Source organism: Aspergillus versicolor (genome assembly GCF_001890125.1).
Source record: "Aspergillus versicolor CBS 583.65 unplaced genomic scaffold ASPVEscaffold_1, whole genome shotgun sequence".
NCBI classification, from domain to species: domain Eukaryota; kingdom Fungi; phylum Ascomycota; class Eurotiomycetes; order Eurotiales; family Aspergillaceae; genus Aspergillus; species Aspergillus versicolor.
Genome location: NW_024467524.1, coordinates 1,218,715 through 1,241,611, shown reverse-complemented (window position 1 = coordinate 1,241,611; position 22,897 = coordinate 1,218,715). Strand labels below are relative to the sequence as shown.

The 22,897-nt window shown below is 49.5% G+C and overlaps 8 protein-coding genes across 8 annotated transcripts; 4 read left to right on the top strand and 4 right to left on the bottom strand.

Annotated features, from left to right (window-relative positions):
• Nucleotides 1-1,029: 1,029 nt before the first annotated feature.
• ASPVEDRAFT_78017 (putative SNF2 family helicase) lies at nt 1,030-5,087 on the top strand (the record flags this gene model as incomplete). The annotated part of the gene is made up of 13 exons (XM_040816472.1): nt 1,030-1,162; nt 1,227-1,431; nt 1,483-2,266; nt 2,320-2,340; nt 2,386-2,470; nt 2,531-2,618; nt 2,674-2,793; nt 2,848-3,005; nt 3,059-3,158; nt 3,249-3,532; nt 3,601-4,284; nt 4,338-4,546; nt 4,605-5,087. 13 exons carry the CDS (start codon nt 1,030-1,032, stop codon nt 5,085-5,087), a joined length of 3,354 nt encoding a protein of 1,117 aa, XP_040662005.1.
• Nucleotides 5,088-5,771: 684 nt separating this feature from the next.
• On the top strand, nt 5,772-9,512 carry ASPVEDRAFT_181792 (NPA1/URB1 family protein). Its single transcript, XM_040808882.1, has 5 exons — nt 5,772-5,963; nt 6,023-7,801; nt 7,860-8,653; nt 8,716-9,042; nt 9,095-9,512. The coding sequence occupies exons 1-5, from the start codon at nt 5,816-5,818 to the stop codon at nt 9,410-9,412; spliced, it is 3,366 nt and encodes a 1,121-aa protein (XP_040662004.1). The 5' UTR covers nt 5,772-5,815; the 3' UTR covers nt 9,413-9,512.
• A 215-nt stretch (nt 9,513-9,727) lies between these two features.
• ASPVEDRAFT_35608 (uncharacterized protein) lies at nt 9,728-13,123 on the top strand. Its single transcript, XM_040811033.1, has 3 exons — nt 9,728-10,307; nt 10,401-10,513; nt 10,597-13,123. The coding sequence occupies exons 1-3, from the start codon at nt 10,210-10,212 to the stop codon at nt 12,675-12,677; spliced, it is 2,292 nt and encodes a 763-aa protein (XP_040662003.1). The 5' UTR covers nt 9,728-10,209; the 3' UTR covers nt 12,678-13,123.
• An 889-nt stretch (nt 13,124-14,012) lies between these two features.
• On the top strand, nt 14,013-14,967 carry ASPVEDRAFT_35607 (uncharacterized protein). The gene has a single exon (XM_040811032.1). It carries the CDS (start codon nt 14,106-14,108, stop codon nt 14,820-14,822), a length of 717 nt encoding a protein of 238 aa, XP_040662002.1. The 5' UTR covers nt 14,013-14,105; the 3' UTR covers nt 14,823-14,967.
• A 202-nt stretch (nt 14,968-15,169) lies between these two features.
• On the bottom strand, nt 15,170-19,077 carry ireA (bifunctional endoribonuclease/protein kinase IRE1). The gene is made up of 2 exons (XM_040811031.1): nt 15,731-19,077; nt 15,170-15,680 (listed from the first exon to the last, which is right to left on the bottom strand). Exons 1-2 carry the CDS (start codon nt 18,688-18,690, stop codon nt 15,224-15,226), a joined length of 3,417 nt encoding a protein of 1,138 aa, XP_040662001.1. The 5' UTR covers nt 18,691-19,077; the 3' UTR covers nt 15,170-15,223.
• A 60-nt stretch (nt 19,078-19,137) lies between these two features.
• ASPVEDRAFT_35605 (uncharacterized protein) lies at nt 19,138-19,782 on the bottom strand. Its single transcript, XM_040811030.1, has 3 exons — nt 19,716-19,782; nt 19,420-19,635; nt 19,138-19,369 (listed from the first exon to the last, which is right to left on the bottom strand). Exons 2-3 carry the CDS (start codon nt 19,629-19,631, stop codon nt 19,327-19,329), a joined length of 255 nt encoding a protein of 84 aa, XP_040662000.1. The 5' UTR covers nt 19,632-19,635; nt 19,716-19,782; the 3' UTR covers nt 19,138-19,326.
• ASPVEDRAFT_35603 (uncharacterized protein) lies at nt 19,297-20,382 on the bottom strand. The gene is made up of 2 exons (XM_040811029.1): nt 20,163-20,382; nt 19,297-20,109 (listed from the first exon to the last, which is right to left on the bottom strand). The coding sequence occupies exons 1-2, from the start codon at nt 20,260-20,262 to the stop codon at nt 19,712-19,714; spliced, it is 498 nt and encodes a 165-aa protein (XP_040661999.1). The 5' UTR covers nt 20,263-20,382; the 3' UTR covers nt 19,297-19,711.
• Nucleotides 20,383-20,839: 457 nt separating this feature from the next.
• Nucleotides 20,840-22,824, bottom strand: ASPVEDRAFT_67170 (putative MFS sugar transporter; the record flags this gene model as incomplete). The annotated part of the gene is made up of 7 exons (XM_040815933.1): nt 22,596-22,824; nt 22,318-22,539; nt 22,002-22,263; nt 21,675-21,944; nt 21,314-21,621; nt 21,019-21,249; nt 20,840-20,958 (listed from the first exon to the last, which is right to left on the bottom strand). Exons 1-7 carry the CDS (start codon nt 22,804-22,806, stop codon nt 20,840-20,842), a joined length of 1,623 nt encoding a protein of 540 aa, XP_040661998.1. The 5' UTR covers nt 22,807-22,824.
• Nucleotides 22,825-22,897: the final 73 nt, after the last annotated feature.

Below are 22,897 nucleotides of genomic sequence, written 5' to 3'. Positions count from 1 at the left end.
TATGTATTTTGTGCATTAATTTGAAGGAGTGATTGAAGCAAAGTGTACAATGCGGACTTTGTACCCTAATATCGTAGATTCTTACTAGGACCTCCCTAGATTAATGTTTATTGTCGAATGGTTTAATGATTGAAAGATGCTCCATAATTGTCCACTTAAGTGCTCGTAGTACTATATATTAGATATAGTTACTGCTCAAAAGGCTGCCATATTTTTAATCTACTCGCGGTTCGCTGGTAGCTCCTAGTGTCTATCTAGCATGTCCAATGATTCAAGCTACTTATTTGGATCCCATTGTTAAGCGGATCTTGAGAAAAGGGTGGGTCAGGTTCTAAATAAATTGCCTTAATTAGACCACCGAGCTCATTTTATATTCTCTTTCTGGAGGTGAGTGTGGTAAAGTGGTTTGGTTCTGTATAGCTTCGCGCTCGCTTCAGCAATACCATGTCCCGTAAATCTCCTCTACAATATCACAGAAACTTCAGTTAAACCTCAGATAATGCTTTATTTACCCTCTTTCTAACGTTGCTCCCCCCTCCTAGCGCATCTCATCTTTTCTTCTCCTTTCTATACACTTGAAGACCAAGTATCCTCGATCTAATCCTCACTACGTGAGCTATAAATACTTCTCTCTCCCCAACAACTATATCTACTCTTTTCTCTTCTGCCATCTCCTTCTCGTCTTTACCTTAATCCCCTCTTCTCACCTATCTGCCATCGTCTACCACTTACAACCCTCTTCCGGAACTACATCTTGATCCTCTATAAATACCCATATTCCTTCTTTCTTTTTCTACTTCTACTACTTACGATTCCTTCAATTATTTTGGCTCCTTCCACAGCTTGACCCTCTTCTACTTCCATCACACTCATTCATCACACTCATGATAAAACCGCCATTGCCCTCTGAACATCTTATACTCCCTCTGCTAATTATTCCTCCGCGCTTTCTCACAACCATAATTCCCTGGAGGCGTCCATCCTCAATCTCAAGTACATCGACTCAACTTTCGGCTTCCATTGATCACTATGGCTGAAGTGCAGCGCTCTCAAACGCTTTTGCCAGACCCAGTGATACTGGCTGCCGCAAAAGATCGAAAACTACCTGAGTATGCTAGGCCAGCCTGTGACCGTGCAAGGCAGAGAATACGTCAGGGAACAGGTGAGTGATCAGCCAATCCAAAAGGTCAATTGTTTGCAGTAGGGACGCTGACAATACTCGATAGACTCGAGTTCTGAAGTCCCACTTCCTGGCTCCTTTGCAGGAAATGACAATTTCCTCGCCTTTCCGCCCCTCCCAGAGATGGATTTTAAAGGGCTCTCTGAGATTGAAGATGTCGATATGCTTGATGTCTTGGCCGGTCCCGGCACAAGCCGAGTAACTGTGTCTCCTCAAGAAGACGCTGGTTTGGATCGAGCGGAAATTGAGGAGTGAGTATACTCTTGAATACAATATATAGGCACCGTTACTAATGCTCCTAGATTTGAATCTGTTGAGAGATGGTTTTATTCGATAGCCAATCCCACCTTGGAGCATAGAGTGCTTTACGCAGCTGCCAAGAGGAAACTGGACATCCACAAGAAGACATATGAGAGCCGCAAAGCCTTGCAAAAACAAGAGCAACTTGAGAGAGCTAAACAGAACGAACAGGAAATTGTCCAAAAAGTGGACAATGAGCTTTTTGTTCATAACGCTCCAGTTTATCCAGATCCGGTCTATAAGCTCTTAGAACTGGACCAGCAACCCGTCGAAAACAACATCAAACCCATCATACCGGCCCCAAGCCCACCTAGAATCAAGAGAAAAAAGCCCCGCCCTCGGATCTCTGCGGCAGAGAAGAGGAAGAGCATGGAAGTTGGGTTTGAACCGATCCATGAAAGGCTACAGAGAAAGGATAAGCGCAAAAGAGGTCCCCGAAAACCTCAAAACACCAGCTCAAGCTGGGAAGAAAACCCTGGTATTAAAGACAAAGGGAATAAGAACACAAATGGTAATTCCATGGTGCCACTGAATTTGAGAACGAATGTAATCGAAGAGGCACATGCCAGCTCCGCGCTTCCAGGCCCTGCAGCCTTCAACGCGACTAATAAAAAGGAAGCCCTGGCCCAGCTTATTTCCAGCATTCCTTGCAAAGACAGAGAGGAGGCGATAGATGATAAAACTCGGCTACAGGACGCACTAAAAAGGTTCACGAAGCGCGTCAGACCTGACCCCGAAGGCGGCTGGAGGATGAAAGGTCTCAAAACGAGCTTGTATAATTACCAGGTACAGATTTTTAGTCCCCTATATGGAACAACTGTTACTAACACTCAGGCCAGGTCTTGGGATGCGCTTTTATGGTCCGTGAGTGCCGAATTCTGGGTGAATCAGACTAACATATACAGCGTGAGCGGGAGAATTCGCCCGAGGATCCAAGAGGTGGTATTCTAGCAGATGTCATGGGAATTGGCAAAACCCTCGAAGCACTAGGTATGGCTAAATGTTGTTGTTTTTTCTATCTCTCTTTTTAGAGCCCTAACATCTTAACAGTCAATATCCTGGATGGCCACTCCTCGGATCCAGAGGATCCTACTCAAACAACGTTACTTATCGTGCCGTCACATCTGACAAAACACTGGTATGCATGCTACAGGTTAACTATTACGGATAGACTTAACTCACGGCCTTCTCAGGATGGATCAAATGCGCAAACACTGTGAGAAGGGGTCCATCGGCAGAGTAATTGAGTATCATTCGAGGGCTCGGCTGTCAACGCTCGATGACGTCGCAGACCTGCAGAGCTATTCAATCGTGTAAGTAGCCCTGCTGATGAAAAATTAGAAAGATTTCTAACTCAAGGTTATTAGAGTAACTACATACGAGCAAATCCGAGCATCCTACCCGACATTCAAACCACCTAAGGAGCTGAGTAATGAGGAAACACTAAGAGAGCAATGGGCCCAGATTTACGAGGAAAACCGTGGTCCTCTACATCGGATAAAGTTCCACAGGATAGTCCTTGACGGTGAGAAAATTTACATGCAGCTAGCATTGGCTCGGTATTAACTTGCAAAACAGAAGCACATACAATCAAGAACTGGAAGTCAAGCGTATCCATTGGGGTTCGTGGACTGGTTGGTCAGCACAAATGGCTTTTATCTGGAACTCCAGTAATGAAGTAAGTTTTGAAGGCCTTGAAGATAGTCAGGTTCATCTGAAATCTACAATGCCGGTTAAGCATGGCTGGGCCACACTAACATTCCCACAGCTACAACGAAGAATTCTACCCTCTTCTTTCCTTCCTTGACGTCCCAGGAATAAAGAACCATGCTGAGTTTATATCATACTATCGAGACGACAATCTCGGAAATGAGCGCCTATCGAATTTACTCAGAGCCTACATGTATCGCCGGACACATGCTAGTCGACTCTTTGCATTGCCGATTATCAAACTTCCCGATATCAACGAAATTAAAATCGAAGTTGAATTTTCAGAGGCCGAGTGGGTGATCTATCAGGCCATTGAGCAAAATTTCTTCCAAAATATAAATGGTTGGTGATCCAAACCCGTGACTGGGAAAGTAAGAATTGAGCACGGCCAGTTAGCTAACAAACCATAGATCTGGGAGCTGAGCCAAATTTTAAGGCTGCTCAGTGCAGATGCTGCCTTACTATGATTCTACGATTGCGCATGTTCTGCAGTCATCCGCTTACGGTGCAACACCTTCTCAAACACCTGCTGGGCTCGGATGATTCTCTGATGGGAGAGCTTAACAAGATTTCACAAAATGGGGATACCGGACATACAGACCCATCAAAGCAGATATATTCCTGGCTTGCCGCAGCCAAAAACGACTACAGGACCCTAGTGCAGCAGCGTAGAGAAGAGCAGCTGGATCAGATAAGCAACAACCACATATTTACAAATAATCCGGTTCTCGTCCAGAGATTTCACGAGCTTATGAGAAGGCTTAACCAGGAAAATGAAATTATTGAGAGATATGACAGGACTGTTTGCCCAAATTGCGACCTCTTTTCGGACAAGACGGTGGTTACGTCGTGTCTACATCTATACTGCGAGGAGTGCTTTATTGAGCTCCAAATGGCGGCCGAGAATGCCGGAACAGTCCCAGGAAGCATTGAAAAACCAAAACCGAGATGCCAGAAATGCACAAACCTCATTGAAGAGGCCACTCGTTGTGGTTTACCTGAAGAGGTAGCACTGGAGAAGCCAATAACTCCTGAGGACCGAAGGCAGATGATAGGGGATCTAATTAGCGGGAAAGGCAGGGCCAGGAAAAATGGTATAGCAATTTCCCGGAAATATCTGTTACTCAGAACTGACTGGCCTCTATAGGCAATCCCGAGGCTGATGACGACGATAAGGATTGGATTCGTGCCTGTGGCGCTAGAATGCCTGGGGCAAAGTTGAATGAAATCCGCAAAATCATAAAAGACTGGAAGAGGTCTAACAAAGACACCAAAGTGGTTATATTTAGCCAGTTCACGGATTTCATCCGAATACTGGCCGATATGTGTCAAGAGGAGCGCTGGGGGTTCCGATGTGTAAGTACCTGGATCAAGAACAAGGAAGTCGAGTCTCTTCTAACCAGGGCATTCTTAGTTATCTGGTAAGATGAAGATTGCGGCTCGACACAGCAGTCTTGAAGACTTCGAGAAGAATCCAGATATCACAATCCTAATCGTCAGCCTCCACACTGGAGGTACTGGGTTAGACATGACGGTAGCACATAAATGCATCCTTGTCGATCTTTGGTGGAATGAGGCCATTCAGAACCAGGCATTCTGCCGTTTACTTCGACACGGACAAACGAAGAACGTGGAGTGCATAAAGATGATCGTCAAGGGTTCGATTGATGAGTATATGCTGAATTTACAAACGAAGAAAACAGAAGACATTAAAAGCACAATGGGCGATGACATCTTGAAGAAAAGGGACACCGTGATCACCCTCCTCAAGTTGTTTGCGGACGTAGATGAAGATGGATCGGGTCGACTTTATGTGAGGCCCAAAGCCGGGCGAAATAGGCAGGGCAAGTTGAAGGAGGCCCTGTCGCTGGGTAAAGCTCATAAAACGGCGAAGTAACAAACTTTGAGAGCATTTGGGAATGCAATTGGCTTTGGCTGGAATCAAGGCTTTGTATATGACTTTCCATATCTACACATCATGATAATTTGAGGATAAAGGCCTTTTCTGATATCCATGCTAGCAGCCTACGGAAGGATATATTAGTAAACAAAAACAATGAAAAGGTTGCCTAAGTTTTTTTTTTTTTTTTTTTTTTTTTTTTTTTTTTTAAATGCTGTAGCTAGCGATGTGATATTGGGAGATCTGAACCTTTTGCTTTGATGACAGAGGAGGGATGTATGGAACGGAAGTATTAATTCCTTAGCGCACTCAACCCTTAAAAGATGTAGAAGAAACTGCTTCTGTGAAGACACTATAGCTCGAAGGGTTTCATGTGTAGGGGCTGGATTATGTCATCCAAAGCGAAGTACAGGTGTAGCCTTGTCTTGTAATAGCAGACTTAGCAAATTCGCATAACAACCTGGGAAGGTGGCCGAGTGATTAAGGCGCAACACTCGATTGAATAAATTCCCTCTTACCGTTTCCAATAATTTGAAAGTTGTAGCATTTGCTCGCTGCCATGTTGATATGTGTGGTTCGGGAGACGGACAATCTCTGGACCGATTGTTGCCTAAGGCAGCAACGGGATTACCAAAACAAGAATCTTAGATTTTTGCGCCGCCGATCCCAAAAGATCGGTATCTGGAAGAGTCGATGCCATATCAAACAGTAACTCCCAGACCACAATGTCCCAAAGCGATGATCGATCCCATCTCGCTAAGCGGAGGAAACTCGATACCTCGCAAGAGTCTGAGAGCTCTCCTGTTATAACCTCTCATACGCAGCTCCGCTCGCTCTTAGTGTTCCAACAAAATGTTGTAGAATCAAAGCAAGGTGAACATTACCCCATCAAATCTACAATGATTGCGGAGGAGCTCATTTTCGTGATATAGGCATAAGGAAATTCAAAGAATTTCTTACGTCAATAGGTCAGACTGACAGCGAGGCTGAGAAAGCCAAAAAGTTTCGCATCCTCAAGGCGTACTGCGACTCGCAGATCTCACGCAACACTGAGGAACCAGTCTGCTTTCCTGATCTGATAGAGACGTGGAGCTTTGCAGACAGCAGTAGCAACGAATCTTTGTTGACTGTTGTCCCCTCGGTTTTGGCGATTTTCATCAAAACCGTCTCTAGCCATTTAGACTTTCGCGAGTTTGGTATTGCCTTGTGCAAGCATTTGCTGCAAAAAGACCAGCTGCGATTATTCAACCGTGGCCTCACTGCGAACAAGTCCAAGGAGCATCTGATTTCACCCTGTCTCCGCCTGTTGACTGAAATCGTCGGTTTTGATGGTGGCGCTGTCGCTCGACAACTGTATCTCGCGCGACACATTACTTTCAAGCGCATTGACGTGTTCCTGACGCCAAATAAAGCGCAGCTGGAGGATAAGTCTGATGATCTAAATGCGTCTACCTTGAGAAGGAATGCTCAAAGATATGTTCTTGCAAACCTTAAATTTCAAAATGCTGCCAACAAAGCCGACATCATCGAGCAGCAAAAGGTGATGAGAGCGTTCCTTGAGCATCTCAGGAAGGATACACGGGATATCGTCCTCGATATCATCGGAGCAATTGAAAGAGACATTGTTCAGGATAAATCTCTTTCTCGGAACACCAAAACAAAATTCTTCAGTCGATGGAACCTGGAGAGACTCGTCACACTTTACGGTTATGACCGTGAGAGTGAGCAGGAAAACACTACCAATATCTCTCTTGCCGACGAGACACATAAGCTTTTGATGACAGTCTGTACCAAGACTGAACACGGTGTCTTGCTGCCTGAAACTGGCTGGTATCCGAACGGCAGTGATCCAGAAACACTACCTGTGGACGATGATGCCTCTATCGACCTGGGCCTCGATTCTGCCGCTTATGTGGACAAATATCGGGAAACTGTCCCTGTTCGTAATGGAACTCTGTCGTACCTCATTCAATCACTCCGTCCCGAGACCGATAGTCTCCAGATTGCACTACTATTAGCGATTTTCAAAGCAGCCCCGGAACTAATTGCTGACTACTACACTAAGAAGACTATGTTTGTGGCGGACCCGAAGCCCACACCTTCATGGATGGCAGAGTCCACAGTTCTTTTCTCTACAGTCAGCTTGCCCGTCCCTACCAATTGCGGATGGAAGGATAGATTACCTGCTATGCCTCCGCCAGTCTCTGTGGCCATCGAAAATATTTTGCCCCGGGCTCTTACGCAGAAAGTACTGACCCGCTGTTTCAACATGAACGCCGAAATTGTTACCCTTTTCGCAGTCAGAATCTTGACGATATCTTTCAATAAGCTGCGGGCGGTCCTGAAGACCTTCAACTCCGACCATGGGGTTAGCCAACCCCTATGGGCCCAAGCCACAGATAAGTTGATTGTCGAGTTCTGCAATAGGTGCCCCCAAGTGAAGGATGTCGTGACTTTGTTCCGAAGAACGGCCAAGGATGATTTACAACAGCAGGAGGCAGTTTCAGAACTCCTTGCTTGCTTTTATGAAGTTATTCCAGATGTTGCCTTTGAGGAGGGTTTCGATGTCTCGTTAGTCCTTGTTGATGTTTTGAAACGATTGGATGAGGGAAATCTTGGATCGGAAGACTCTGAGCTCCTGATAAGTCAATTGCAATCCATCCTCAAGATCGCTCAGCAATCAGCATCTCTGCGTTGGTGGCAACAACCTGGTAAGTATTTCCGGGTCACGCTTACATGATTGAGAGCAATATTCTAACACCAAAGTAGGATCTATGCAGTTTTCTGCTTTTACTTCAATCCTGAAAGTTTTACTCAGCGCTCCCTCGAAAGATTCTTTCAGAGAAATCGACAAGCTCCTCAGGAATGTGCTCACAGAACATTCGGTGATCCGCCCTTCGTGCTTTTCAGCGCTTCTGTCTAGCTTTGAATCATCAGACTCCGAAACCCTTCAACACCAGCTGGCATTCTTCGACAATTGTGCGTGTCGCATAGCCAAGAAACCTGTCCATTACTATGATCTACTTGGGTCTTTGGTGGACTCGTCGAAGCTGCTCAGCCCTCTGGTGGCTGCTGTGATTGAACAATGGCCCTTCGTTCTCAAATCTGGAAGTGCAAGCAACCAAAAGCATGTGGGTGAATTTGTCGTCAGCTTGCTTAGGAAACTCCACTCCGCTGGGGAGAACTTATCAGGGCTGAAAGCAGCCCGGGACGAGCTAGTCAACGTTACCGAGGACAAGAAGCTCAAATCACGTTTCAAGAAGTCTATGAAAGGAAGTGAAGAAGCTGAACAAGACGATCAAAAAGAAAATCTTCAGTCATCTACCCAGACGCCATCAAGTTCAAAGAAAGAGTGGCAAGATCTGGATCTGGAAGAAATCTTTGGCTCTCTACCGGCCGAGGGGACTACCCACAATGAACTATACCGATGGGAACAGAAAGAATTGGATGTGTCCTTGGAACAGGGCCGTGTGGCAGAACTCCTGCTTTGCTTGTCTTCTGAGCACGAAGAAGTCAGACGACAGGCGCTTCCGAATATTTCACGATTCATGATGAAGCTGAAGGTAACATAACCAACCCACCCACCTACTTTGAGTCTCAGTCTAGGTACTAAGATGGAGTACAGGAATCCAACTACCCTGAATGGAGGACTGTCTATATTCTTACCGGAGAACTGCTCGAGACGGTGAAACAGATTGGAGTTGACTCACCCGTTCCTTGGATAGTAGGAGAGTGTGCCTCCAGCTGCCTTTCGGTCCTTCTGAACCCAATGCATAAGCTCTACGGAAAGGTCAACAAGTTCATCCAGAAAGCGCCTTCGTGGGGGGTAGAGAAGATCCCGTCCTATTGGATCGACAAGATCTTGCTGCATGAACCGGAGTTGGATGATGGTTATTTTGAGGAGATTACCTGGTTGTTGGATTTGCTCGTCAAGGGCCTGCGGACAGAGAGGGTATGCTCCCCACGAACACTCCTAAATTGACCACAACTAACCGATCATCAAGGACATGGAGATCTATCGCCGCGCCAATGTTTTTGAACGAGTATTGTCATTCTACGAATCTCCGGGTGCTGGCTTCTCCGCGAAGAGAAGAGTTTTGCATCTGCTATATCGCTCGGCTCAGGTCAAGGGTGGCACAACGCTTATTACAAGGGCGGGAGTCGTTAGCTGGATCCAGAGCCAGCTCCCAGCAGTGAGTGGTAGGGATGTATCTACCCTGACAGCTATGGCAGACTCGCTATTCCAATCCTCGGACCATGACCGGGTTGAAAAGTGGAGCGGAGGCACAGTGCTCCGGACTGTTGAGCACATCACTGTTTGAAATTGGACGGTAAAGAATAATCGCTGGAAAATATACCCATATAGCCTACCTAGTACAGCTTATTAGCATAGAGCTATGTTTTGTAATATACATGTTCCATACTGATCTGATGCTGTAGTGCTGTAATCTTGAGTAAATAAACGAAATAAATTTCAAGTATTCATTCCCACAAACAACCCGAACATAATAAATAACATAGTGAATGAGATAGAGGCAGCTTGGTGTGCTGGTGGTCACTACGTGGACCACCCACACTGGAGTGTTGTTCCAGTTGGCCGTTTTCTTTCCTCTTTGGGAGGCGCGAAACTTCAGACTTCGCCAACCTTTTGTTCATCGCCTCACCCCCCTTCCACCACCGCCTATTCCAAGCCAATTCATTCGCCCTGGAGCTCTAAGCCCGTACAGCACATTGTCCTTCTGTTACAAATACCTTGAATCGTCTACCACACCAATTTCCCACTGCCTTTCTCGCCTCTCGCAGGTTCGGCAATCTCCTGCCCCTCCTCATTCTCACCTCAACCTCCAACCTGACCGATACCGAACGACCGACAAATCTAACCTGACCTCCGCGTCCACCACCTGCTCTGCTGTTATCCCCTGCGCTCCATCCTCTGATCCGCGGATACCTCTACGGACCTCCCTACTTTTTCTCCGATCGGGCTCTTTCTCCCTGCCCCGTCGCAAAACAGCACACTGAATAACCGGCGGCAATACTTTTCTTTCTGACTTTTGACCGATCGGAACCAATGAAAACTACGTGAGAGATTGCGAATAATACATCGAGCCTTGCCATCGTCATGGCGCGACGATACGATATCGATGAGCTGCTATGGCTGCGCTCATCACCACTGGTCACGAGGCCAGCTAACCTGCCTCCGGCGGAGGACTGGATGGGGTATGGCTTCTCCTATAGACTTCTTCCCCGTTGACCCCTACATGTGTTATATTTCTTTACTTTGTCGGTGCTGACTCGATTGGTCCTACTTAGACCGCCCCCTGATCGTACAGCGCAACGAAACGCAAACAATAACCACAACGAAACGTCAACTCGGCGGCCAAGCATTTTCGAGACTCGTCACATTTCTCGCAATTCAAATTCAGGTAAGGCGATGTCCCAATTAGCGCTGCCATACGGCTTTGACTGTTGGGGTATGTAAACATTGGATGGGACTAATCTGATACAGAGGATATCGTCCTTGGACCTCCGAAAACCGCCTTCGCTTCCGCATCTCGCATAGCCGGTAAAGGCTCGATAGATGCCACGGAGAGGGGGCCTATCAGACCTGGGGAATCGGATGATCCGAAGAATGACCGTTTCAACTTTCGAGACAAATTTTTCAAAGAACGCGATGCTGGCGACAGAGACTTCGCGGGACGTGAGGGCAAGATGGGAACGTTCAATAACCGTCGAGGAGAGAAGGAGGACTGGAACAACGGCCGCCAGCGCCGCACTCTAGGCCAAGAAGAGCGGGATGGAAAACCGAAGCGCAATGGAGAATTCGATAGGTGGGAGCCTCGTGATCCTCGGGACCCGAATGCTGAGCGCGGTGCAAAGGACAAGGATGGCCGGTTCTTCCCTCGCCGAGAGGTGCCACCGGGCCGTGCTAGACACGAAGCGAGTTGGTTCCGTGAAGATAACGCAGAAGATGCACCTGAAACTCAGGAAGAGAAAGCTTCTGTGCGCAGCCGGGACTGGCGCCGTGACAGACATGGTGCTGACCGGGACTGGGCTCGGGGCGCGAAGCTGGAACAAGAACCTGAGTGGCTGGATGCGAATGACCGGGATGAACCAAGAAGAGTGCACACGCAAGAAGATTTTGAGCGATGGAAAGAGAAAATGAAGGCTGGATCTTCCCAAGCCCAGCCGGAAGAAAGCAAAGAATCCTACATTGGGCAGACATCTGAAACTGCGCAGAGAACAGAGACAAGACCTACTGATGGCGAGATTTTTAGTCCTACTGGTGCAGCACTCCACGACACAACAATGGAGCGATTTTTTGGCTTGTTGGGCGAGACAAAACCTGCCCAAGATATGGGACCGCCCGTACCGGCCGAACCATTGGTGAAAAAGGAACAACCGCATTTGGCGAAACCAGGAAAATCCTCCCGTTTCGCAGGCCTATTCAGTCCTCCGATAGGTAGCCCTGCAAAGGAGCCCGAGTCGCCGATAAGCGCGAAGTCCCCTGCTCCCATGAACCCATCCACTGATGCCGACCAAGAAGGCTTCCAGCGCATCTTGCAGATGCTTGGTGGGGGTAGGTCACATAATGCTACGCCCCATAATGACTCTATGCAAAATCTTGGATCATCTAGCCATGCGTCCTCCCTAGTCCACGCGGAGCACACCCGAAGCCCAATTTCTCCTTCAAGAGAGCAGGGCCAACGGCCAGAGCAAATGCCTATTCAAGATCATTCTGCACGGATCACGGATCCTTCGCTGAAGGAGAATTTCTATAACCAGGAGCCTCAAGGACGAGACAGCCAGCACTTGCTTCGACTAATGCAACAAGTCAGAGTGAGCCCTGGCGCTGGCCCAAATCAGGGTCCCCAGGGCCAACCCCAGAGCGCCGGACCAGCTCCTGGATTGATGAGTATGCCTGATGGCATGCCTCATCCCCCAGGAATTGGACCTGGCATGAAGGGACCGCCAGGTTTCCTGGATGATCCCGCAATTGCGGCGATGCAGAGACCTGACGTAGATCAGCTTCGACGACGACCTACCAACGGGCCACCGATTGGCTTCTTTGACGACGTCCCATTCCCGCAGGGAGCCCAGGTTCCTATTACTCCTGGCGGAACTCGTGCACCTCAAGGCCAAGCACCGCCGATGGGCATTCAACGTCCACCCGGATTTGAGCACATGCCCCCTCCCGGATGGGCTGGACACCACCTGTCTCCACAACAAGCCGGCCCACCTGGACCTTTGGCTCCTCCGCCAGGTATTCCCACGCCGAACAGGGGCGTTAACCCTGGATATATGCCAAATGTGATGCCGCCACTTCCTGGGAATTTGCCAATGAACGAGCGTCAGCCTTTCCCTCGTGGACCTCCTCCACCTGGAATGATGCCGCCTCCTGGTTATATGAACGGTCCTCCTCCCGGCGGCTTTCCCCCGATGCCACACAACGGAGAGAACCTGATGGGACCTTTCGAGGGTAACCCCGGTCTCCAAGGTGCCCCAAGCTCCAGGCACTTGCTTGACATGTTTGGGCAAGCTGGCATTGATACGAGGGGTGGCATGGTTGGACCCAGGCAATTCCGATAAAGTGGATTACGGGAAGCAGGGTTGATTGACTGTCTATTTTGAACTATAGCAGAGTATGTCTTTAAGTCATTAACACTTTGGCTTTCGCCTCGCGGGCCATATCCCAATTCTGCAGATCTTTTATCTCTGTCCTCAATGGAGGATCGGGCTTTTATGTCTATCCAGTCATTACCCTTGACTTTCAGGAGCGAGCCTGTGAGAGTAATAGCGATCGTTGATATCTCAGGCCATGTACACGATATATTGCGATACTCATCTTTATCTAGGCCAGGATAGTCAATCCACTCGTGAGGTCCACATTTTGTCTTTCTCCTTGTAGTGTTAAATTTTCTTTCATGAGACAGTAGCAGATTTCTCATTGCCTTGTGCAGAGTGCAATCATCAAAATCCTGCAACTTACCACCTGCCTCCATTCACTGAATACTTAGCTCCCTACCCATCAATCTTTCATCCAAGCTCACTTCCTGTCCCCGCAATTTTCATCACAAGTCGCGTGTGCGACTTTGCGAGGGGCATAAATAACTATCCCAGGTGGGAGTTCACCACGAACTGTCCGGGGTCAATAAAAAAGATGTATTCTGCCTTCCATTCCCCTTCTCTGCTATCTCTCCCGTCGACAGAAGCACTTGGTCATCATCAGTTGCAAGCTGTGAACTTCATAGCTCACTTATTTCCTTTTCTCACCCCGGCTTTCCCTACGATTTAGCTAGTTAAGCTAACACATGCCCTCGTATAGGCAGCACAGCAGCCGAAATGATGGACGAAATTGAACTCCAACTCTGCCTACACATTGAAGAGCAGATCGTGGGCTGTTCTATGCCTCCTCCACCGTTACCATCGCACTCATCGTCAGACAATGCTTGCAGAACAGGTTATAATGATGGACCGGATCGGGGACACATTTGGCAAGGCCAAGGGACACCACCATTTCCTGGGGTTCGGGGGAAGAAGCGGTCTGCGGGGTATTTAGGGGATGGAATTGATGACAACGATGAATGTTTTGGTGAAGAAGGTAATGATAGGGACGGGCTTGCTTTTCCGAGGAGTGGATCGTTGGGACATGAGGATGGGTATGAACCCGGGAGTTATCTACGACGTCCACCGAGGAAGAGAGTTCGGACTTTGCTTGCTGTTGATGGTAAAGATAGGGCGCGGACTGGTGGTGATGACGCTTCTGCACTTGGTATAGACGGGGTTGTGGCAGATTTTGGGAGAGTGTTATCAACATCGGCACCTCTTCCTGATATTGGAGGGGACCACGATGGCAACACTCAGCATCCGGATCATGCCTATAAAGAGGGTATACGGCCCGTGGACATGGAAGAGGATATGGATACTGATTGTGATGTTCGAACGGATACTATTGAGTCCATTACGTCTCAATCCCCGGCTACACGCAATACCTTCCAGCGCCCCCAACCGCCGTTCATGGAGTTTCTCGAGGGAGCATGTATGCCCGCGTTACTAGATAGCTTATCGTCGCCGCGAGATGAGAAGGATCATAGCTCTCATCAGTTCTTGATCTACGAAGACCCAGGGGACCTGGATATCGACGGCGTGGGCTTTTTCGAAACAGGCTGGTATCTCTCACCGGAAGACGATAAGGAAAATATAGAAGAAAGAGATCAGCAGCAACATCAGCATTCACGCGAGCGCGAGCACGAGCACGAACACGAACAGGCCAACGAACGCAACCAAGATCCCAACTACGACTTCTCATTCGATGACCGAGATTCCTATCACCACGCTCCAACCACTGAACAGCACAGTGATCATAACACCACGACAACCCACAATCAAACCCCGATAGGGCCCACAGGGTACGAAAGACGACATTCCCAGAGAAGCCCCATCACACCCTCAGCCCATCCAAGAGAAGTCGAATTCAGTGACCGCGGCAGCAGAGACGGCGCCCAATACTTCTCATTCCTCCTGAGCGAAACTCCTCAACCTATAACGACTAGAATAGATACCTTGGGACCCGAATATACACTGCCCTCTCCTACTTCACTCAGCGCTACAGAGGTCTCATTGCGTGCTCTTCTTCCCAGTCAGACAGCGGAAGGCGATAGTCCGACACAGCCAGAGAGCAATACGCGGTCTCTCCCTCGCCGTCATCGTAGGGTAAATCGGTTTTGTTGTTAGGCGCATATTGTATGTGTATTTCCTCAGCTAAATGCTAGAAGGACTAGTGATTAAATTCAAAGTTTTGTCGCTTCAATATGGGGCTCGTGGGTAGTTGGGTAGATGGCCTTCCTAACCAAGTCAAGAGGACCAGATCTTGGCGTTGTAATTGATATTTTGACTCAAGTTGGGAAAAGATAATGGTAATTAATTCGGTTATATCCGCTGTCTGGGCGTCATCCGACCTTCACCGTTTAACGTCAAATGCCGATCAAAATCTCCCATCCAAAGTTCTGATCTACCCGCTCGCTAACGGCTGGTTACTACATACGGAGCGAGACTACAGTTTAAACGCAAGGTATAGATAATAACTCGATCAAATGCCATCCACTATATACATCTAAATACATTGAAGATGAAAATTATTCTAACGGAGTAAAGTACCGCTTGAAGCGATCAGTGCCGGTCAACCCGAGCTCCACAATCACCCAATGGCAGCTCATCAGGAGACTCGGGAATCGCACGGTCCAGAAGTTCAGATACCCCTCGGGGAGTCCGCCGATGTGGGCCTTCAGAGGCTCGGGCATATCGTTGTAGTGGTTACGCTTGTTTCGGAGTGCCCGGAGCAGATCTAGCATTTTGGATCCTGTGTACTTGCGCTGCTTGCCGAGGCTGTCTTTGAAGTCTCTAGGGAGCAGTTTCAAGAAATCCATGTCCGGGCCGATGACTTCGGGAGACACTGACTCTAGACACAGGAGAGCATCAGACGGCGGGTCTCTCGGTTCAAACTCGAAATGGTCAGAAACGTCACAGAGAAAGCTGAGGCGGTCTGATGGCTCCCAGAAGAAGGGGTGAGTCAAGACAGCGCGTGCGTCGGGGCTGATGGATATTAGTACGATGTAAGAAGAGAAGAGCTGCAGGAAACATACCGCTGACGAGGATCAAGAGATAACATCGACCGGATTAGATCATCCGCTTCGAACGCATACTCTCCAAGATGCTGGAGTTCATCAAGGTTGGGGTTGCCCTTGATGATGTTCGCCTCGCGCATGAACTTGCCGTTCTTGTCAAAAGGATGGCACCCGCGAGTGAGGACATAGTAGAACACGCATCCCAAGGAGAATATATCAATGGCACGAGTAGCTCGTCGATTTGTCTGAGGATCAACGACCGCCGGCTCGGACGACTCTGTATGCTGAGAATCTGAGCCCTGTATGGCCGAGCTTTTCTCGTCGTCCACCAGCAGTTCAGGTGCTCTCCATCCAGATGTACCAGCAGCATGAGCTGTGGTTGCCCTGAACGAGCTTTGATTGTCCTCGAGTTTCTTGCACAGGCCAAAGTCGGAGATCAGAAGGCGAATGGATCGAGAGCCTGTACGGCCTCGAGGCGCCGCGACCAAGATATTCTGGGGCTTGAGGTCGCGATGCACAATTTTCAAAGAATGGAGGTAACGGACACCGGCGACGATTTGACGCAGGACGTCCGGCATGTCCAGGCCGCCATTGACCAGTTGAGGAAACGCTGTTGGCCGTTCTACCACGTCCTGCAAGGAGGCAGGGCACAGCTCTAGGGCAATGTAGAAGAAACCCGCGGCCTGCTCTCGGCAGTAGTACCGAATAACATTATTGTGATCATCACTCTCTTGAAGCAAGCCGACCTCGTGGGATGCAATGTCGTAGAACTCAACAAGCATGCGTTTGACCGCGACATCTCGGCCATCAAATGACCCTCGGTATACCACTGTACCGTGGCTTCCATGACCGAGTACATCAGTTGTGAAGACCTTGAGCCGGCCAATTTGAATCACGCCGTCCATTTCAATGACCTCATTAGATGCGGTGCGTGTCAATGACAGCCCAGTATCTGGTCGAGGTGGCGGTTGCAGGGTGCCATCAGCATGGTCGGAGTCTTCCTTGGTACCATCGGGCTTCTTCCCTTTCGGTTTGTGATTCTTGCCACCACGACGTCCGCGAGGGCGCTTTTTCTTCGGTTTCTCGGCGTCCTGAAGAGAGAGTTCTTCCACGTCATCGTCACCATTCGGTTGGCGCGATGGTTCGCGGATACGAACCCGCGGGGTGGTATCAGGCGCAATAGAGCTGCGTGATCTTTGCTTTGGTGTCAAGTCGCCGTCATTGCGAGATTCGCCAACCTTAAGATCAGCTGTAACATCGTTGACCGCACGGACAGTACTCGAATCTCGTTTTAAAGAGGATGTGTCAACAAGTGGCGTGGAGGGGGCGGATAGAGGCGGCTGCCCGTAGGCGGAGATGATATTTTTTATGTCAAGCTTTTGCTTGGCCAGTTCTTGAAGGTTGTGAGAGTTGAACCAGATAAAGGTGCCAAAAAAGAGCAGGATGAGGGTGACAACGATATCAAGGGCGTTATCCCAGCCTTTGCGGATGATGGTACTGTGACGGAGAGCTGGTGGTAAAGCTGCATCGGATGGGCTGCGGATAATCTCTCGAGGAGTGTCGTTTGAAAACTCCGACGACGAACCTGAAATGCTGGGAATCTGACGGCGGGGGATCCGCGGGCTATTGAGGGAATGGACACCCGCCAATGCGTCTCGCTGCTGTTTTGGGGACAAGCTCATAAGCGGTTGTCCAAGGCGGAAATAGTCTTTCTCGTAATATTGAGCCATTTTCGCTCGCCCAGTCACAAGTGGGTAGGTATCCTCAGACATGGCATACCAGCCGCCACCTTCGGTGTAATCGATAAATACACGGTCATTACGATCATCAAGTGAGCCGTAATCGGGGTCTGGGGGTTGTGAAGGTTGGGAGAGAAGCACGAGTGGCTGTGAAACATCTGGAATTTCAACGCTAACCGGGCGAGCAACGTCAAAAACCCGCACAACAGGCGAGGAAAACCGCTGGGTATAGCGGGGACGCTCCATCTGAGAATGGTCAAAGCCCAAAACAACCCCGTCATGCATACTGTAGATATGGTTTTGGTCCATTGTCCGAAAGTACTGGCTCTGGAGATCAACGTCACGGTTGTTGGTCGTCCACTCGGAGTATTTCAAGGTGCAAATCGGGTCACCAGTTTCCGTGTTCTGAATAGCCACGGCATATTCAACTCGACCTAGAACTAAAGTCCCCGATGAGGACTCGCAGTCATCGGATTCCGCATCGAGGTCGTCAGCCTTACGGCACTCCGGCCCAGATGGCATCGGGCCCCTAGAGCTAAACACTCGCAAAATCGAACCAGTCCGAGCATCAATAGTATAAAGCGTCGTCTCCTTCCGGGCAGTATAAGTCACGGCCGGTTCGGTTCCAGAATAAGGCGTCTCATCCACGAGCTCCTTCACCGTCAACCCTAGCTGCTGCAGGCCAGCATTGGGATCAGGACTGAAGATATAGAGGCTGCCATCTTGGCTTGGCTCGACAATCCAGATGAAGTCATCTTCTGGTTGAGTACTGTCAAAGCTCGAGCGATTCGCTCGATGGTAAGTGCTCTCGACCGTCGGGCTACTGGGGACCTCGAGGGCCCAGCGGGGAGCACCGGTCTTACGGTCTCGAGCGTGAATACTACCATCGACGGTCGCCAGCAGAACAAAGTCCTCAACCTCCCAATCTTGCAAAGACCGCGCGTTCAGCTGCGGGGCCAGGCCAGCAGAAGCACTGCTGGGCTGGCTGGGAGGGGCTCGAACGGCGCGGCCGGAGCCCGCCAGAGCCAGGGTTGCTAGGGCGCTCGCATCGTTGGATTTCACGTTCAACGCGGAGGGGGGTGAAGAGGGAACGTGACCCGTAGGCCTTATGGGGACGGATACGGTGGAGGGGGCATCGTGATGTTCATGCAGCTGCTGCGGAGCGACAAGAACAGGAAGCAGGAGGAGTGCGACGCTGGCGGGGAGAGTCGACCGGGCACCAGGCAGCCGCCACCGCATGCTGAAGGGCTACAATGCGGACAGGCTTAGGTCAAACGACGGCGTTGCGGGGGAAGGCGTCTCATCGGATGCGAGGGCGAGAAGGGATTTTATTTCGAGCGAGAATCGACGATAGAAGGTGTAAGCGGACGGAGGAGAGAGACAGAGGGAATGTCCACAAAGACGTGAGGAATGTGGTTCTCACAGCCGTGGGCGGAGCAGCGTAGAACCGGTGGAACCGGAGGGCGGTCGTCCAATGGTGGGCCGGTCGAGAACAACGAGTAAACGTAGGCAGTGGAGATATGACCGTATCATGAACAGAGAACGATGGCCTCGATAGAGAAGAGACTCGAGTCGAGACGGAAGAGCACGACAGAGCGAGGGTGAGATGCAAATCAAGAACAAGAGGGAAAGGATTGTGTGCTCCTGGCCAAGGGGCTTTGCTCACAGACTGGCCTGTGAATGGACGGTTCCAGAACTGCGCACATTGACTCAGCCGCTAGCTCCCTTTGGACTAGCCTGCGTCACAGGTCATTCAGGCTGCCAGGCATCGGCATTACTCTTCATTATCGGTTCCATTGATCTATTCACCCGACCTCGCTGACACTGTCCAGAGTACAGTCATCTACTTGAAAAAGCAAAATCTATCAGTTCAACCTATGACAAATACTTCTCAAAGAAATCCGCCAGCTGTCCATATCTGCATTCACCTATTAGCATCCAACCAGTATTCGAGGTTGCACAACTTACCCTCGAGTATATTCCTTCAGACTGGCCTCCTGCTGAAGGTCAGCCCTTGCCCCCATCCACCCATGCCACATATCCCAATAGGTCTCCACAAAACCACCCAGTCCCTTCCTCTTGATAGCTTCATCATACGCCTCAACTTCGTCCGCAGGCTCATCCTTGGATGCAAGAATGGCATGAGGAATCGCCAAAAACTCCGCATCTTCCTTGGCCATTCGTCTATAAAGCACATTAACTCTATCTAAAATAAAACAATACAATGTACACCGGCAAAGAAAGGAAGGAAGGAAGAAACTCACCCAGGATGAACCTGCACCGTCCCACCAAAAGGCGATCCCTCCCCCGAGCTCAAGGCCACCACCTTCCCACCCCAACAAAGCCCATAGGCGCCCCATTTCTCGACAGACGGGAAAGCAGCCCTATACGCATCCACAACGCCATTGATCCCCTTAGCCGCGTCCGCCCACGATGCCTTCTCATTAATAAACGCCATCAGCGCCGCCGTCTTCTCCTCCGTGTCTGGCGGGACCCACTCGTGCTTTGCGCCGTCGCCCTTGAAGAAATCGGGGATTAGGACGAGGGCATTGAGGCGGGCTGCGAGTAGGTCGGCACCTTGGGTGGTTTGTGGGGAGTTGCCGAAGATGTCGTAGATTGTTAGGATGGCGGTTTTGGCGGTCGTAGGGCCGGTTACGTCTATTTTGTTAGTACAGTGGCCTTTTTCAAGAGACTTTGTGAGTAGGCAATACAGGTATCGTAGTCTAGTCCGCCGATGGCAGATGAGGTTCCTTTGGGTGTATAGCCCTCGGAGATAACCGGCGGGATGGTGCGACAAGCTTCGCAAGTCATTTTGCTGCTGATTGGTATAAGCCTATATGAACTGAAATATACAAAAGATCAAGAACGTTAAGGAGAAAGAAACTGAAAGCCATAGGCATCCACAGATCTATATAAAAGTCCTAGCCCCGAGGGTTATCACCGCAGTGGTGCCGTTATCCGGGCGTGATGAACTATTCTGCGCTATGACCGTCATGCAATTCACCAACAGTTTACAGCCCTAAGCACGGCAATGGAATGGATCCCCAAAAAATCTCGCGTTTCGTGCAGGTTTTGCGTCTTTCTGTGGTCACCGGCGGGGTTGGATCTCGGGGTTTACGACTGTTAAGACCGATTCCCCGTCCCTTACAGCTCGAGCCGACTACTCTGGACGTATACGGATATGCACTTTGTTGCGATTTATCTAAATTGGGACCAATTGCGGTCGTTTTAGACATTGTATGTTTACGTTGGTTCGTAAGAAGTGTGGGAAGTTAGGGCTGCCATAATTGTTCTGAACTTATAGAATCATGGATACATGCACATCACAAGTACGTATGACGTTAAACCACAATATAAGGGAATGCTACTAGTCAAGCCAAAGTCGTAATTACACCTTCTCCTCGCGAATCTCAGTCGTTGCCTCTTTTGGCTGCTCCGGCTGCGGCTCGTCGATCTGCTTATGAACAACGGCAGCAACCGCGTTGGCCTTCTCCTGACCCTCGAACACTGCACGCACATGTTAGCATCTGAGCAAGTAGGAAAAGCTAAAAAAGAGCTTGAACTTACTGAAAGACAACTCTTCAAGTGTGCGACCCTGGGTCTCCGGGAAGAAGAAGTAGATGAATACAACCTCGAATCCCAACAAGCAGCAGTAAAAGAGCAACCACCTCCACGATATGTTTTCGAGGCCAATAGGGTTGACATAGGTGGCGAAGAAGGTTGCCCCACGGCCCCAGAACTGGAACCATGAGAGGCCGCGGGACCGGCCTAGATACGGGAATATTTCCACCAGGTATGCTGTGATGCGAGGTTAGCTGAAAGAGAAAAGGCGCCAGGAGGGAAAATAAGGGGCTGATCGTACTGTAGGTTAGAGCATTGTAGCCCAAGTTATATGCCGGAGAGTACAGGAAGATGAACACAATGGTCGCAACGCCAGCCGCGCGGGCTCCTGTTTCAAGGAATCTTGCCATCGAGACGGTCCAGGCGATGTACACGGATAGCATGGAACAGGCAGTGGTGAGGTACATTATTCTACGCTTGAAGCGAGGCGAGGTCAGAGCGAGGGTGGTTCCGGTGATAAACCCCCAGCATTGGATCCCAACGTTGATTTTCGACTTCACAACCGAGTCCTTGATGTCCACAATGTCAAGCAAGTCACTCAGATAGTAGCTGTACTCATTAGCACCCGCTATCCTTTTCTTTCAGTAGACAGGTATACTTACGAGATTAAAGTATTCCCAGACCATTGAGTGAACAAACCGAGAGCGGCAGTAATTAAAAGACGGCGGCGCATACCGGCGGTGCGGAACAAGTCCCCCCAAGTGTTTTTGGCGTCCTCCTGCTCGATCCTGATTGTTTTCTCGATCTGGGCGATTTCAGCCTTCACAATGACAGAATCACGATTGCCTTCGGCATGGTATTTGACGAGGATCTCGTGGGCCTCGTCTGTTCGGTCTTTGCTGATCAGATAACGAGGGCTCTCGGGAAGGAACCTAAGCAGCAGATTGGTTCGTTAGCGGCGATAAAGCTTAGTGAATAACGGTACATACATGACAAAGACTATCTGTACCATGGCCGGTGCTATTTGGAGTAAAGACGGAGTTCTCCAGGCCCAGTCCGTCTTGATATTCACTGTGCCCAAGCCCACCGAAGCGGCGACAATCGAGCCGATAAAGTAGGACGAATTGAAAAGCGAAGTGAGGAAGGGTCGTTCTTTGGGATACCCCAGCTCACCGAGCAACGAGGACCCGGCAACAATGCAGAAGGGGATGCCGAAACCGAGGATAATTCGTGCGATGCAATACATAGCAGCTAATATAGTTTAGCGTTGTTCTCATTGCGATACAGTTAATTCACACCACGTACTTCCGTTGGAGAACCCCTGCAGGAAAGCCCCCAGTAGACTAACTAGGGAGCCGAACATAATGGTCCATCGACGGCCAAACGTCTGGTTAACCCAGGGCACAAAGGGAAGCGAGAGGATAGCGCCGAGGGAATACGCAGATGCAAGGAAGCCTTTGAGTTCACTGGCAATCTTATAATCCGGTAGACCATCCTCCGTTAAATCGCCAGTGTCTTTGCCAAAAACTGCCAGAGGTTAGCCAAGCGAAAAGAAATTAACAAGTGCAAGGGGCTCGGCGAACATTTGTTCCAAGTATACACGATCTGGACAACGTTGATGATCTGAGAATCGAAGCCGGATGTGATTTCAATGCCCATGCAAGCCGGGAAGAGAATCAAATAGAGACTCCTCAGGTTAGGCTTCTTGTACCATGGCGTGCGGTCTTCCTTGATCAACTTCTCCAAGACGGGCTCCGCGACATCCTCCTCGCGTTGCTTGCCCACGACGACCATGGCGAGTTAAACAAGGGTACCTGGGTCTTGAAACGAATATTCAGATGTTGAATAAAAACCAACGTGTTTTCCGAAAGGAAAAAAAGGGCTT

Excerpts from the sequence above, each read along its gene's own strand:
- ASPVEDRAFT_181792 (XM_040808882.1), top strand. The coding sequence starts at position 5,816 with ATGTCCCAAAGCGATGATCGATCCCATCTCGCTAAGCGGAGGAAACTC. Across the intron at positions 5,964-6,022 it reads TGTTGTAGAATCAAAGCAAG|GCATAAGGAAATTCAAAGAA; the intron begins GTGAACATTACC and ends TTCGTGATATAG. Across the intron at positions 7,802-7,859 it reads GCGTTGGTGGCAACAACCTG|GATCTATGCAGTTTTCTGCT; the intron begins GTAAGTATTTCC and ends ACACCAAAGTAG.
- ASPVEDRAFT_35608 (XM_040811033.1), top strand. The coding sequence starts at position 10,210 with ATGGCGCGACGATACGATATCGATGAGCTGCTATGGCTGCGCTCATCA. Across the intron at positions 10,308-10,400 it reads CCGGCGGAGGACTGGATGGG|ACCGCCCCCTGATCGTACAG; the intron begins GTATGGCTTCTC and ends GGTCCTACTTAG. Across the intron at positions 10,514-10,596 it reads TTCTCGCAATTCAAATTCAG|AGGATATCGTCCTTGGACCT; the intron begins GTAAGGCGATGT and ends AATCTGATACAG.
- ASPVEDRAFT_35607 (XM_040811032.1), top strand. The coding sequence starts at position 14,106 with ATGGAGTTTCTCGAGGGAGCATGTATGCCCGCGTTACTAGATAGCTTA.
- ireA (XM_040811031.1), bottom strand. The coding sequence starts at position 18,690 with ATGCGGTGGCGGCTGCCTGGTGCCCGGTCGACTCTCCCCGCCAGCGTC. Across the intron at positions 15,681-15,730 it reads TCTCTTGATCCTCGTCAGCG|CCCCGACGCACGCGCTGTCT; the intron begins GTATGTTTCCTG and ends AATATCCATCAG.
- ASPVEDRAFT_35605 (XM_040811030.1), bottom strand. The coding sequence starts at position 19,631 with ATGGCCAAGGAAGATGCGGAGTTTTTGGCGATTCCTCATGCCATTCTT. Across the intron at positions 19,370-19,419 it reads CTGAAGGAATATACTCGAGG|ATATGGACAGCTGGCGGATT; the intron begins GTAAGTTGTGCA and ends AGGTGAATGCAG.
- ASPVEDRAFT_35603 (XM_040811029.1), bottom strand. The coding sequence starts at position 20,262 with ATGACTTGCGAAGCTTGTCGCACCATCCCGCCGGTTATCTCCGAGGGC. Across the intron at positions 20,110-20,162 it reads CGGACTAGACTACGATACCT|ACGTAACCGGCCCTACGACC; the intron begins GTATTGCCTACT and ends CTAACAAAATAG.